A 15,424-nucleotide genomic window follows, 5' to 3' on the forward strand; every position below is an offset into this window, starting at 1 on the left:
ATGGGAGGGCGCTGCAGACTTAGAAAATATATTGATCATCATCTATAGATGCGTTAACCTCCAGTGGTGCATTTCAGTACAGGAAACTCTCTCTGTGTACGTGCTTATCACCTCGTACAACCTGCCATCCCGCCTCCAACTCATGAGCTCGCACCGTGTCGCACTTAAAAGGAGTTCCCAGCAGCAGGTAAACTGTCACAACATAGCTGCGTGTGAGACGACTGCTCTTCAGTTTTGCAAGTGGATGCTTGAAGCCTTAGGATAACCACAGTTGAGTGGAAATACACTTAATTCCTCTTTGAGTGCTTAAAACCAATCAGAAAGATGTCTGGATTTTTCCAAATGTTGAGAAAAAGGAAGGAGGTAAGATCATCATTATTATTATTATTATTACTCTGTTGCATTGAGTTATATCCTGCGTGTGGGGCATTGTGTGTTTTTAATTTGTTCGACTGTTTTTTGTGCTGTAGCTCATCCCTCTGATAGGGTTTATGGCTTTTGCTGCAACAGGAGCCACCTCTGCATCGATCTACTTTCTGCTCACTAAACCTGACGTTATGTGAGTGTTACAAAGCTCTTTCTCCTTTATTAAAATAATGCATTTGTCTTGTGTTTCTTTTAGATTCATTTGCACTTCTATCTTACTTTCACACCTGCTTAAACTCTGTTGCGTACAAATACTTAAGAATGCATTTAAATTTACTGTTTATAGTTTGAATAAGACCAGCAACCCAGAGCCATGGGAGAGGTTGGACCCGTCAAAGCCCCAGAAGGTAATGTAATAACATTGCAGAGCACTTAATAATGTTTATATTCTGGCTAATAAGCCTTCCGGTTCTTATCAGCACCAAAATATAAGCAGACTCTCCTCCTGCAGCTTCAATCTGCTGAGTCATTGAGGAAAGAATTTTATCATTAACGCCGGTCAGTAATGTCATCGAGAGAAAATAAATTACCACAAGTAATGGCACAGCCCCGGTGCGGCCACATCTTTAAGTCTGTTAGTTCAGTGTAACACTTATAAATAGGTCAGACGAAGCCTCGTTATGTTTTTTCTTTTAAATTTCTGGCATTTCATTGCAGCTCATCACCATCAATCAGCAGTGGAAGCCCGTGGAGGAGCTGGAGATCGTGAAGAGCCTCACAAAGTGAAAGAGCCCGGGTTTCTCCCGAGAGTCTGACGACACGCCTCCACTCCCACCCCCCCATTAGTCTAACAGAATCGTTTCTGCACAAACTAGGATGCTTTGACACTCAGTGTGCGGAAATGCTTCTGCTCAACTGGTGGGGTTCACCCTGCTCTGTACTGACCTTTCTTAAGGACATCCATCACATCACATCACAATAGGCAAATATGGTAACTGGCGACCGTGCAGCCTTTGAGTCCGAGGATGATAAAGTTATCTTTCTCTGGGTCTCTGTCAGTATATATTATTACAGAAGTATATATCATTGAATTTATTTTGCCAAGGTTGGTGGTCCACGTGTTCTTGCTGTAGATGCGAATGTACGATAGTGTTTTAATGGAAAAGACACAGAATGTTGATTTATTTTGTAATGTACTGTACAGTGATAATAAATTATTTTAAAATTGTGCTGTCCCAGTGCTGCTTTTGTGCTTTATTCGAACTAATGTATTTAAATGTGCTGTCTGCTATAAAACTATAAGCATCATTTAATTCTGAGAGTATGTTTGACCTAGAAATCCATTATGAAGTTAAATGTAGCCAAAAGAGATGCCGCACATGGTTAGTTTTAAGCTCTTGTGCATTTCTCTTATTAACAGCAGCTTCATGACATCAACGCTGCTGTTTTTCACACCAAACATGCCAACTCATCAAAACAGGAAGGGTGCAGGTGTTACTAATAAGCTTAACTAGCAATACGAGAACCCCGGGGCTAAAAGGCAGCTGAATGGAATTCAGTCTCATTATTCTAATGTGTTTGCACCTGATGTCCACATGCTATCTGTGACACGTCCTGTAAAATATCTCATTAAAAGGGCAGAACACCAAAAACGGTTCAAAACTCACCTTTACACTTTTTCAAGTGAACATAGGAAATTTAGAGCAATCAAAATAAAGGAAGTTCCCTCTTAACTGATGAGGGACATTTTCCAAAATAAACACACTGCTAAAAATAAACCTATTAGCTAAGTTATAAAATTAGAGATGCAAGCAAATGGGTCATGGGAGCAGATCTGCACAGGCAGCAAGAAATTAGCCGGACAGCCAGGCTGGATCACAAAATCCACTGTTGAATTTTTAAAAGCTTTACTAAGATACTACGAATCGCTGTTGCACACAGCCTCTTTCACGTAAGCTGGTTATCTTTTTCCAGCACACTGGTTATATAAGGAACATTCATTTGGGGGGTTTAAAGCTCCTCTTAGGCCTGTGTGTAATGAATTAAGAACAGAAAAAAAGGATGGCAACAGAGTCCCAATGGAGATGTATGCAATTTTCCATCCTCCCCCCTTCCCATTCCCTTTTTAAAACAATTCAGTCCATCCCCACCGTTAACCTTGCAGCTCCATTCCAATGCTTCCCAGGTGTCACATGACCATTATACACAAAATCCAACAATGCTCAAGCAGAAAAGTAAATAGAGATAGAGGCTAATAATCTCCATATCTATGAAAATAATAAGAAATAACAAAAAAACAATGATATATATATATATATTACAGTATAATATTATAATAAATAAATATAATATTATATAATATTATATATATTATATCTTGTTGTTTTTAAGATAGTTTGAATGTGGGTAATTTCATCTTATTTCAAAAGTTTTGCCAAATTCCAACAAGCACAGAGCCAGGTGCATGCTGATGGAGCATGTGGAGGTGACCAGCATCATGGTACCATTCTTTTAGCAGCTGTTGGTCAAGCAAACAAGCACCTATGGTAGTGCTTTGTGAGCACGGGGCAGGAAGACATGTCTGTATTTATTTTAAGCTAAGCCAAAGATATGATAGCCGAAGCTTCAAAGTGTGCAGGCGTGAAATAATACTCTGTTTAAAAATATATATATTTTTTTTAAATGACATGCTGGAATATTTTGACTAATGAGTTGTTGATTTGGGGGATTTTTTCTCTGTATGGTGAAAATAATGCTGTGATGCTGACTAAGAGCAATGTACAGGTCTTCTTATTATCACACAGCTACATGAGCCCCTTCCTCAGTTTGGATGAGTGAATCCTTCCTGAAAGGATAGCCTTAAGAATATGTCATAAAAAAAATACTCCCCCACAAATAGTTGGATATGAAAGGAACAGGTGTAACTAGTAACAGTCAGTGGCTCTGTATTCAAGCATAACTGAAAAACATGCCAGCTTGGTACAATAGCAGCTTTTTGGGACATGGAGTGGTGCCATTATGGGCGTTATTAGACCCACCTGTCGTTTTGCAGCAGTGACACGGCAGATTCCCTCAATTCCCTCAAGCAGCCACTGTCTAGGTTTTGATCATATTACATGATTTCATAACTAAACTGTTTGCCAAGCTTTGCCAAAGCTTGCATGCAATTGTATAGGTGTATGTTTGGATTTTTAAGCATTTGTCATCTGAGCAATTTTAATCCACAGCAACTGAGTAAACTCAATCTGCCGCACAAGACGCTCAGACTTAAAGTTCAGCATTAGACGCCTGTTTAGAATTGTTTAGGATGAACTTTTAGGATTCCATTTCGTTTTTTTCACCATCTAATCTCCACTCATCTGCTCCTTTTATGTCCGAGTGGGCATTCAGTGCTCCCATTGTGTTTCAGCATAACAGACAATCTTCTTAACACCCATACTGCATCTCATAAAAGAGCAATAACACCAGAAAGTGTCCGTCCTTTCAAGGCACCACGTGCCCTTCCACAGCCTGCTGAAACAGTGATGGTCCTTAAGGATGAGTCTTATGACTTATTAACCACTAAACAAAGAGAAAGTAAGCAGACGAGTAATGGGTTTTGTTTCTTGGTCCGTCTGGGCTGCGCTTATTTTTCAGGAAGTTCATTTTCTGCTTGGTTTCAGTTACATGTTGAATTATTAACGCACATGTCGGACATCTTAAAAAACATTTCCTTCCTCTGTTTCTCTGATGCTGCGTATGCCGTGAGAGGTGTATATATACTACACATACTGTGGACAAGCGCCAACTTGCACTGAGGCTGCCGGCTACAAGTGCTCTCATGTCAAATATAGGCTACTACAGGGGCAGAGGTCACACACAACAGTCACAACATGCTTCTTTTATCAGGTAAGGGGAGTGCAGCTGAAAGCCTATTTAGGGGAACAATGACAGAAGAGGAAGGATATTGTGTGTGTGTGTGTGTGTGTGTGTGTGTGTGTGTGTGTGTGTGTGTGTGTGTGTGTGTGTGCTCGTACGTGGTGTTGGAATTCGTGTACGTGACTATGAAACACATCACGACACCACAGATCATGTGACGTCCAAGCAAAGCAGGTATTGTTTGCAGGGCACGTTAAAAAAAAATAAGAGATGGAATTACCCCCTCAGCTAACAGGGGTACAACTTTAAGACTTAAAAAGTTACCTTCTGCCACTTGTTGTCTCTGAATTAGTATTTTTTAAACATGCATGTGTGTGATCTTGAGTGTGATATGCTGTGACTGTAGTAGTTACTTGTAACAGGAGAGAGACAACAGCAGCGTTTTATGGCCCCCTAAAGTAAGGTAGGGCAGACAGGTACATGCTGTAAACAGTTCTTCCTTTGCCAGACTGCCTTTGGTTCACTGCTTCAGGGGTTTTTGATAAAGAAGCTGTTGCCTGGAAACTGGGGCACTCCTAGATTTTTTTGATATTGTCAGTACTTAACCTCTGATATGTCTACATTTTAAACATTAACTTTGCTCTGTGTATAAAAGCCTCTAACAATGACTCTTTTGATGCTCCATTGCATAATTATGAGTAATCTGGAGTATGTTTGTCTATTTAAAGCTTGATAATCACAAGCGCACACTGTGTGTTGACATATAGGGTCCATTCAATAATTTCATTTACTTATGTATTTTCTAGTTTTTCAGTTTCATTCTGTGAAGACAATAATGGCTCCGTGTAACAACAAGGCATTCATTCAACACCACTCTGCACTGTCATGCTGGTAAAGGCAGTTTTGCTGTATAAACAATAGATTCACCATCCACCCATCCACCTATCTGCTCATCCATCCATTTTTTTTAACAGCAGCTCATCCAGTTAAGGGGTGTGGGGGTGTGTGGGGGTGGGCTGGAGCCTATCCCAGATGTCACTGTGAAAGAGGTGTGGCACAATGCGGACGGGTTTCTAGTCCATCACAGGGCTGTTCACCACAAGGAAACATTTAATTCTTTCGTTGTTTTTAGAAATGCACCACCTAGCGTTGAACAGTGAGTGTACACTTACTGGCCACTTTATTAGGTACACCTTGCTACTTGTTGTGTCAAAAAGTAATCGTCTGAAAAAAGTAATTTTTGAATTCCTGTGTGGGGTTTTTTAATGTCTAATATCTTTATTTATATTGGCAAATAAATAAAGTATAATATTATACTGTAATAAACAGGATTCATGAAGAATGTATATAAAAAGAACATTTTGCAAGTATCTTCACTCTGCGTTCTTGTAAATTATCAATCACTTAAGTTATCTTTATAAAACGTTTTGTTGTTATATGTGTTATATATTCTGCCCTCTTGGCCAGATCTCTCTTGAAAAAGACATTTTTGATGTCAATGAGACTTTTTACCTGGATAAATAAATAAAATGAAAGAGTCACTTTGTCAGAAACTGATTGCAGCTTCTACCTATGATAGGAATGTTCTTTCTGGTTCAACATGACTTAATATTATCATGAGAGATATGTTTGGCATATTGTTTTTTCACAGATTTTAGGCCATTTATTCATAGTCATTTATTAGCGTTTCAATTCTCAAATCCCTTTTTTGGAACAACATCCAGGATGAACTTTGTTTTCACCTTCATAGCAGCCTTAATTCTTCATGGCATAGTTTTAACAAGGTGCCCAAATTATTCCTCAACAAGTTTGGTACATAGTAACATGACAGCATCACACAGTTGCTTCACACTTCCATGATAAGAACCTACCTGTTCTACCCCATCCCAAAGGCACTCTATTGGCTTGAGAGCTGGTGCTTGTGAAGCCATTGCTTTGATCAAGAAACCAACTGGAGATGACTTGAGCATGGTGGAAGCAGCCAACAGAAGATGGGCACACTGTGGTCATAAACGGCTTGATAACAAAAAGATTGAGGTACGCTGTGGTGCTTAAATGGTCCAAAGTGTACCAAAGAAATATCTCCCACACCACCAGCAGCAGCCTAAACGATTAATACAAGGCAGGATGAATCCATTGTTATATGTAATTTATCCTAATTCTGGCATCCAGTTGTATCAGCAGAAATCTCATCAGACCAGACAACATTTTTTTATGGTTTTCTGTTGTCCAGTTTTGGTGAGCCTGTATGGAATTTGCATGTTATCCTCGTGCCAGCAGGTGTTCCCTGTTAACTGGTGATTCTAAAGTGGTCATGGATGTGAGACTGATGAAGTTTTGATGAACTGTGCTGTACAAATACATTCAAATGTGACATTTTTTACTGTGAAGCACTTTGGTGTACCCCCTGGTCATAAACGTGCTATATAAATAAAATTGTATTGTATTGTATTGTACCTACTCTAAATGGCTGTGATTGGTCACAAATACTAGGAAAAGTGCTATATAGATGCCGTCGCCTTCCTGTTATTTTGGAACAATCTGGTTATTCTCCTCCAATAACAAGGCATTTCCATCCAGAGCAGTACCAGGGAGTAATTCACAATTTCAATAAAAACTGTCCTGTTTTTGTTTTTCTTTTAACTAATTCTAAAGATTAAGAGTTCTGAAAAAAGTCACTTTTTCATATTTTAAATCAGCGGTCCCCAACCCCCGGGCCTCGGACCGGTACCGGTCCGTGAGTCGTTTGGAACCGGGCCGCGAGAGTTGAGGCTCAGGTGTGAAATGTATAGTTTTCAGGGTTTTTATCGGTTTTCAGCGTTATTTTGTTATCGTTTTTATCGTTTACTCGGTTTTCCTGGGTCTTTTCACGTGTGTTATGAATAAATTTTCTTTTTTTTGGAACCAGTACTAGTTTTATTTTGTTGTATTTATCCGCGACACCTTAAAGGCCGGTCCGTGAAAATATTGTCGGGCATAAACCGGTCCGTGGCGCAAAAAAGGTTGGGGACTGCTGTTTTAAATGTTATTCTTTATAAATTAATTACTTTTGTGTAGTATGAATGGCAACAGGTTAGATCTTAATGAATAGGAAAACTTTTTAAAAGTTTTTAAAATACAGTTAAAAGTCCAAAATCAATCCTCTCAGTCAAATTTTACAAAGCTTTACAGTGGGCCAATTCTTGCCCCTGGGCCTTATGTTTGACACCCACAGTCTTGACTATGGCTACATGCCCAGAGTTGCTGATATGTGATTGGCTAATTAGCTAGTATTAGCAACCAGCAGTTGAATAGATGTACTTAATGAAGTCAGTGTACACCTAAATGAGGTCTGTATTGAGCTACAATGTTTCTAACAAAGATTTGCAACTTCTATATTCAGGCTTCTTAAATTTCCAGTTCTCTCTTTTTTTTGTATGAGCAATATCATTCAGAATAAAATATTACAATTTCACAATTAGCAAGAAAAGTTAACATTTGCCTCTGCTCACTGCAGTTCTAACTATTATTATGCTGCCTTGTGAGCTCGGTTTGTCAAGAAAATCATGGCAGAAACACAAAAAAATTAAAACATTTTATTACAAACAAAAACAGTGATACCGTTCCTGAATTTCCTTGGTGATTAATATCAGAGACATGGAAAGGTTTACGCACAACCCCCCCACAGCCTCTTAACAAGTGAAAGAAAGAACATTTTAAAGACCATAACTGGCAAATTGCAGCCTCCTCCATCAAAACAACACAACTCTGAAATACTGAACATACACCTGTCTGTGTTAAAATACTGTCAGTTGATGATATGGAAAAGAAAGTGGAGTATATAGGATGGATGATACCATGCTGAAGCTATCCGTTTGAGCACATCCCCTTAGTTAAAGTCATGATTTGATTGTCAGTTGCCTTCTCATCACAATTGAGAAAATGTCAGTATCAAAAAATGCCAATTAACTTTAAGTGATGGTCATTTTAGTAATTTAAGAATTTCTAAGGTTATTTATTCTCTTAAAGTCTGCCTTTTTACAGACATCAGCTAAATAACATGAAAGCTCCAAAGCACGTAATGAGCTATACTGTCTCCTAAAGGGATGCAGTGGTGCAGGTTTTGCTCACTTATTCCACTTGTAAAGAGTACAGTGCCTCACTCTGACCAAATATCTTGTTAGACATGAGGTATGTCAGCTGACATGCTTTGTACGGTAATAAAAATCATAATGTGCAGTTCTAACAAAAGGTAAGATTTACATCTTATAACAAAGCATCAGTGGTGACAAATCAGTCTATAAAACAAAAAATAAAAGGTTACATGGTTTAGAAGAGGCTTTGATGGTGAATTAAGGGCAAGTTTTTGTCATTTGACTCAGGTAAAACATTCAACTCCCACTTCAAAAGCTTTGCAAGCGTGAAGACGTGAGGACCCCAGAGGCTGTAGATCTCTCTTAATTAGATCTGTTGTTATTCCTCTGACTGTCCTTTGGCACCTCTCTTTTTCCAGTTACATCAGTGTGCTGTGGATCCTGCTGTGGCACTGAGCTGCAGCAGCACTGTTACATTCAGGGCTCTCTATATATTGCGTTCTCTGCCATCCGTCACTGTGTGATGAACTGCTGACCTCCCTCTTTAGGCGCTAGCCTCCTGGCAGTTTGTGCAACTGCGTGCCACCCTCTGCCTGTGTGTCTGGATCTGCACTGTGCACCTGGTGAGGCCGTAGGTGTGAAGCAGCATGTGACGCGCCTTAGCCTGGACCTCCTCCCAGTTGTTAGCACTGGAGGGCGCTGTGCACACAAAGAGACATTTAAATATATTATATATATACACACACATACAAACAACAACAACTTGCAACTAACAAACAAACAGCTTATGATAATTAGAGCTGGTGACGCCAACAGACTGGCTCTGTGATTGGCTGCACACTGGACACCGTTTAAACTTTGGTGGAGAAATTATGCATCACGGATAATCCTGTCCACCGTCTGTACCACTTACTGGACAGGAGGTGTTTTCTCCTCTCAGATTCATTCAGCTGCGCTGCTGTGAGGACAGATGCAGGAAATCTCGCAGTAAGTCTAGACATTGTAACACATCTGTCTAAGCAGTATACCAATGACCAGGCTTTCGATTGACAAACTTAAAAACCTCAGTCAGAGGTGAGGGGTGTGACAACAGCAGTTAGCAGCTTTCTTTGTTAATCCAGGCTTTCTGCTTCTGGCTCTGGGCATGCTTACATCACATTAAATTCATCTGATCACAAACACATGCAGAAGAATAAATGTAATAGTATATTTACACTAGTGTGCTCTTTTTAAACTGCATGCACTTAAACATTAATGGTTACTCAGTGCATTCAGCTCTGACACTATCCCATAGCCTAATAAAGAAGAGAACTCGATTTGTTGAGTTGTGAAATTAATTTGACTGATTTTTGATGATGAATAACCTAAAACTGTAACAGATCAGTTTTCTAATGTGTGCTGCAGTAGCTGCAATCCCAACAGCAGAGGAAAAAAAATAAAAGAGCCATCATCGAAGTTAATGTAAATTAAAGTGACAATGTGATGCACTGTTTGTGTTGCCACAGCTGGGTCACATTTTGGCTGTGTTGACCTCTACAAGATGCATCTATATGTATTCCTGCAGCAGAGAATCCATGTTGAAGAGGATACCGTGAATAAAAGAATCAGTGAAAATGTGGCACTTCCAGTTTCAGTTTACTTCCAGGTGATTTTAACCTGAAACTCTGAACACAATCTGCTCCTGACCATGTTATGTGCTATGGTAATTTAATTCAGTTTAATTCAGAACCTACAACAATACAGAGAAATCCCCCAAAATCAAACAACTCCCTATGAGCAACCACTTAAAGAAAGTGGGGAGGAAAAACTCCCTTTTAACAGGAAGAAACCTCTGACAGAACCAGGCTCAGGGAGGGGCAGCCATCTGCTAGGAAGTGTTAGCCGACACACTGTGGAGGAGAGTGAGAGTGAGAGATTAATAATAATGAATGAATGCGGAGTGGTGTATAAACACACAGAGTGAAAAGAGGTGAGTGAAGAAGAAATACCCCAGAAGCCTACAGCTATTGAAGCACCGTGACTCTTAACACTTTATTAGTTAATGGAGGGTTCATGGTCACCTGATCCAGCCCCAACTATGAACTTTATATTAAATTAAAAAAAGAAAAGAAAAAAGGAAAGAAAGAAAAGAAAGTTTCAAGCCTAGTCTTAAAAGTAGAGAGGGTGTCTGTCTTTCGAATCTGACCTAGTCAGGTAAAAAGATTTCCAACCTGCACTGTTACAACACATAACACACACAGACACTAAACTGCTTTACTGCACTGAACTGCATTCTGCTTTTACTTCGTTAAATCTGACAATTTTACACATTGTATTCTATTCTAAGTTAAGTGGAACTCTATTGTAGTGCTTTACATATTTGCATAAGAAGCCAAAGACCCCAGGAGGGGACACGAATCCCTCTGGGGTTGTGTCAGGATGGTGTAAAACCTCTGCCTCTGCCAAATCAAACATGCAGAGCTACCCACTATTGTGACCCTTTCCTAAAGGTCAAATGGAGCAGATGAAAGTCGCTCTTTATACTATTGTACTGAGTTGCATAACCATTAAAGATAGTTGTTGTATGTTTGTTATAATTATATTTTTGGCTGCTTTAACACAGGCATGTCCGAGCTTTGGAATACATAAAGTTTATATTATCTTAAGGTGGACGTGGCCATTGTGAGTTTGGCATTCTGGTCATTGCTAAAGAAATCAAGAAATCAAATTTTTATCATATTTAATTTTAGACTGATATCTGCAACTATTGTTGAACTGACTTTTCTGTAGGCAGTGAGAGTTCATGCTCCAACTCCAACAATGACTGAACAGCTCCCTCTTGTGTACAATCTAAAGCTTAGCGCATGAGTGGACTGTTCTGTGTGCCACATTTGAATACAGTTAAGTGGGTCAGAGTTAAACAGTGAAAGCCAGTTTTATACAATACTTTGTTGCATTGGCTTTATAAACACTTATTTCTAATTTTTAAAGTAAAAGCTTGAATTAAAAACAGTCTATAGTTGTCTAACAATGATAAATAAATATGGGTGAAAGAAAAATGAAGAAGTGGCACTTTACTTTTAAAATGGTGGAAAAAACATTTGTGTGGCCCAAACTTTTCAAACATACTCTAGCACGCTACATTTCGCAGCAACCAGTATGAGCACTTTTCCTGCAAATCTTCCCTGCTGTCAAGTCCGATGGGGCCAGAATTATGAAAACAAACAAGTCTGAAAACAAAGAAATTCCAGAGAAGGCTGTGATACAGATGGACAAAGACTCTACACAGACCCTTCGCTTCTGACAAATCAGTACAGGAAATGGCACAAATAAGAGAAGCTTGCTAAACCACAACCCAGACGTGCTTCCTCAGCAGAAAGTTCATGACTTCACTAACTTGGCTCCATCTTGCACAAAAGAAGTCACTGCCAACAGATTTTTAAAATATATTTAAACTAGACTTAAAGGAATTCTTAATGTAAATTTTACTTTTTTTGTCAATTCTGACTACATGGTTATCATTGTATAAGCTCACTGAATAATTCTTGTTATTGATAATTGTTCTGCTCTTGTCCTGAAGGAAAAATTAAATCCAATTTGGTACTGGCAAAGTATACCTAATGAAGTGGCCAGTGAGTGTATTACATCCATTGTAAAGTACACGACTAAAGAAAAAGTGCTCATTATCTGTGTGCAAACAATGACAACTGTTTTTTGTGTGAAAAGAAGTTCTGTTTGTCAGTGTTTCAGTAGTTTCTAGGTAACATTCAAGAAGATGTTTCGTCAATTCCAAATTGAACAGGGTTTTTCCTGCATACAGAAATCCCCCCAAAAGCTTTAGCCAGATGAAAAATCACCTGCTCTGCACTGTCATGAAATTGTGGTTTTTATTTTCAATCACATTACACATTTCTTATTGCAGCTACTCACTGAGCTGGAGATGCACCAGTGCTGCAGTCTTGTCTGCCGTCAGCGCCCAGACGTTCAGCTCATCGACTGATTGGACATCCTCCAGCTTAAGGAGGTCCTCTCTGATTCGCTGAGTGTCCAGGTGCCTGGGAACACCTGACACAGCAAGATAAAACGTCAGCAAACAAATTAGTGTGCCCATCCCGCTCTACGCTGTTTAAAGTAAACAGAATGCCCTGATGGGATTCTGCAACAGGAGATGGGACTTACCCTCCAAAACGATGACTCCTGTGTCTCGTAAGATGCGTAATGTGGTAAAAAGAACCAGAATGGAGAAGATGTACGTGCAGATGGGGTCTGCCAACTTTAACTCTGGCTGTGAAATCACAAAGCTACATCAAGCCTCCTGAATCTTCTCAATTAATCTTATTTTTATATTTTATTATTCATCATACATCAGACCTACACTGTTGTAAAGCTCCATAACTACTGCTTCCAAAAGGCAAAATTCCCATGTTTAACAACTTCAGTGACATTTCCATTTTAGTTAGTTTAATTGGTTCTAAATGCAGGTTTGATAAGGACAAAGGGACATCAACACTTCTTTTTAACTTGTCACTGAGGAAGATAATAAAACAAAACTTTTTCACTTTATGCTGTGGAATAACATTCAAGATCATTTTCAATCAGTTATATTAAGCGTGTCTCAAATGAAATTTATGCAAAGCAAATACACCTGCAGTATTAAAAATAAATATAAGCTGTTAAAAAAAGCAAACAAACACATACCTTGAACCGGACAATGTAAGCAGCTATGAGCACTCCGACACTCTGGAGGAGATCTCCCAAAGCATGGATGAATGCAGCTCTTACGGCGAGGCTGCCATGTGGCCTCTGCTGCTGAGCCGACTGTGAACTTGAAGCACCAGCAGAGGCGGGAGACTGACCGTGGCTGTGGCCGTGGCCGTGGCTATGTGAGTGCAGGTGACCATCTTGGTTTAACAAGAAGCCCATTCTATCATAGCCAAGGAAGCAAACAAGAAGTAATTGAGTCATTTGGTATATTTTTTCCCTGCTGCCACCAGGGGTTTAAAGACTTGCAGTCACAAGCTGTGGTTAAACATTACACACTGAAGATGTGTGTAATGTTACTTACATAATGTTAACAGCCACCCCCACAGCTGCAGTGATGAGCATGACATCGCCGTCTATGCTGAAGTCCTGTTTTATTGTCCTCTGAACTGCCTCATAGAGCAGTATGCCAGTCAGTATATAGATGAGCAGCACACTGAGGACTGCTGCTACCACCTCTAGAAAGGAAGAAACAACCAGTTTATCTTTATCTACCAGTCTAGGAAATTAAGGCTTTTTTTATTTAGACCATCCAATCTAATCTCGCATTTCTATTCAATGTTAGTAAGTATTATCAGGCAACTTAGAATAAGATACTATCATGATATAACACTTCTATGACACTACCCCCCAAAAAGCAGAAATGATCTTATTATTACTCAGTTACTATAACTCAGTTCATTCGCTCTGCCCACTGTGGACCATTTTCTTCCTGTCAGGTTTAATTTTTACTGAAAGTTAAACACAGTTTACTGCACCTTCACCCCCTGATCTAAGATTTGTTTTCCAAGTTATATGCTGTTCTATTTATGGCTCAAACACAAGTCTAGTGTGAACCTTAATTTTAAGTGGACACCACCATGTGGGGTTTTCCCGGCTCAGAGAGACTTTTTCTTCTATGTAGGAAAAACCCAAATTGTTCCTCCCCAATACCCTGTGTTAGTTTTTTCCCTGTTTTAGTTTATTTCTAGTCCACCTTAAGCTCATGTTTTGCTTTGTATTATTTCACCATGTCTTATCCGAGCCAATGAGTATGCTGTTTAAGAAGACATAAATCTTGGGAGAATGAAGAAATTTGTAGTGTTAAAAATCTGCTCTGTCATATTTATAAGTGTTGAACTGATAAAATGTAGCAGACCAAAGCAATCACGTGTCAAAGAGGTGCGTATTAATTAATTAATGTATTAAAGAGAGCAAAAAGAAAAAAACAAAAGAAAAAACACAACTATCCTGGTTTACATTACATTTAAATACAAAAAGAAAGAAAACTGTAAGTCAGGTTCCCTGCTGGGCCTTTTATTATCCCAGAGAATCCTCAGAGATGTCTTCCAATAACCATAGATTTCCACATTTCACAAATGGAAACAGCTAGGATGAACTTTTGGCATTTCTGACTTTTGGTCAAACAAAACAGAGCAAATTGAATGTGTTAACAAGGCCTTGCCTAGTAAACTAAACAAACTCTAAGATAAACTGATAATAAAAATTATGACGGACTGCAACTTTACAACACTTCTGCTGGAATAATATTAGCTGAGGTCACAAAGAATTATCTGAATGTAAACTAAAACACTCTAATATCAAACTATTTTCAGACACATTCCCTCCCGTAGCTGATATTCTACTTCAAAGGTCTAACACAGTTTCAGCTAGAGAAGAAGAAAAGGGCAGTCAACACAAACAAATAGAGCAACTTAATCTAGGATTCGGGGGCCTTTAGATCCAAACAGAGTGACCACACTAACCGCTGTGTAAGGACTCCAAAACTTAGAAAACAATGCGTCCCGTAGTTCAAGTAGTTGCCATCTACATGAATGATTGCACTTCAACAAGAGTTTTGTAATAAATCCAGAGACACATGAAGACATTTATATATTTACTTTAACTCTACCGCCATAAAACAGAAACAGTGGTTTATAACCAAAGGATAAACATTCATAGCAGATAACATTCATAGAGTCAACATGACATTTATCAGTTTCTGGCAGAGCTTTTACAATTATGCATCTCTAATGCTGTAAGGCAGAGATGTCAAACTGATTTTACACCGTTGGGCACATACTGCCCAAGTTTATCTTAAGTGGGCCGGACCAGTTAAAGTCCCCTTTCCGTCAGTGTAAAGAAGTTTAACTACACATCTAATCCCTGAGATATCTTAATAAAAGAAATAAAAGGTGCAATTTCTCAGCACGTCTCTTTGGGCTTAAACTGTAAGAAATAAATCTTTAAAACAGAAAAAGTTCTGGGAGTTCGTTGGCCAGGCAGACCTGGAATTATAACAAAAATGAGAACATACCTAGACGATGGAGTCCAAAAGTGAATCTCTTGGTTGGTGGTTTAGTCGTAAGAAAGAGGGCCAGCATAGAAAACAGAATACCCACAACATC

General features: G+C 39.0%; 2 protein-coding genes across 3 annotated transcripts in view; one reads left to right on the top strand and one right to left on the bottom strand.

Moving 5' to 3' along the window:
* The first annotated feature begins 43 nt into the window (after positions 1 to 43).
* coxfa4l3 (cytochrome c oxidase associated subunit FA4L3) lies at positions 44 to 1,594 on the top strand. The gene is made up of 4 exons (XM_084934346.1): positions 44 to 363; positions 471 to 559; positions 713 to 773; positions 1,084 to 1,594. The coding sequence occupies exons 1-4, from the start codon at positions 325 to 327 to the stop codon at positions 1,150 to 1,152; spliced, it is 258 nt and encodes an 85-aa protein (XP_084790472.1). The 5' UTR covers positions 44 to 324; the 3' UTR covers positions 1,153 to 1,594.
* Positions 1,595 to 7,785: 6,191 nt separating this feature from the next.
* The window catches only part of slc30a4 (solute carrier family 30 member 4), a 9,707-nt gene continuing 2,068 nt past the window's right edge, over positions 7,786 to 15,424 (bottom strand). For both annotated transcript variants that reach the window (XM_084934551.1, XM_084934472.1), the window contains exons 3-8: positions 15,334 to 15,424; positions 13,342 to 13,495; positions 12,975 to 13,200; positions 12,456 to 12,561; positions 12,207 to 12,341; positions 7,786 to 8,996 (exon numbers count right to left, since the gene is read on the bottom strand). The exon at positions 15,334 to 15,424 is cut by the window's right edge and continues 56 nt beyond it. In XM_084934551.1, the coding sequence (XP_084790677.1) occupies positions 8,842 to 8,996; positions 12,207 to 12,341; positions 12,456 to 12,561; positions 12,975 to 13,200; positions 13,342 to 13,495; positions 15,334 to 15,424 (867 nt within the window). In that variant the 3' untranslated portion in view covers positions 7,786 to 8,841. The remainder of the gene's footprint in view (positions 8,997 to 12,206; positions 12,342 to 12,455; positions 12,562 to 12,974; positions 13,201 to 13,341; positions 13,496 to 15,333) is intronic.

The sequence above is a fragment of the Perissodus microlepis genome, chromosome 1 (assembly GCF_051167445.1).
Source record: "Perissodus microlepis isolate ML-2025 ecotype Zambia chromosome 1, ASM5116744v1, whole genome shotgun sequence".
Taxonomy (NCBI): domain Eukaryota; kingdom Metazoa; phylum Chordata; class Actinopteri; order Cichliformes; family Cichlidae; genus Perissodus; species Perissodus microlepis.

Bases quoted from the DNA above. Each gene is read 5' to 3' on its own strand.
- coxfa4l3 (XM_084934346.1), top strand. From the start codon at position 325: ATGTCTGGATTTTTCCAAATGTTGAGAAAAAGGAAGGAG. The intron at 364-470 runs GTAAGATCATCA...TTTGTGCTGTAG, and splicing joins TGTTGAGAAAAAGGAAGGAG to CTCATCCCTCTGATAGGGTT. The intron at 774-1,083 runs GTAATGTAATAA...ATTTCATTGCAG, and splicing joins ACCCGTCAAAGCCCCAGAAG to CTCATCACCATCAATCAGCA.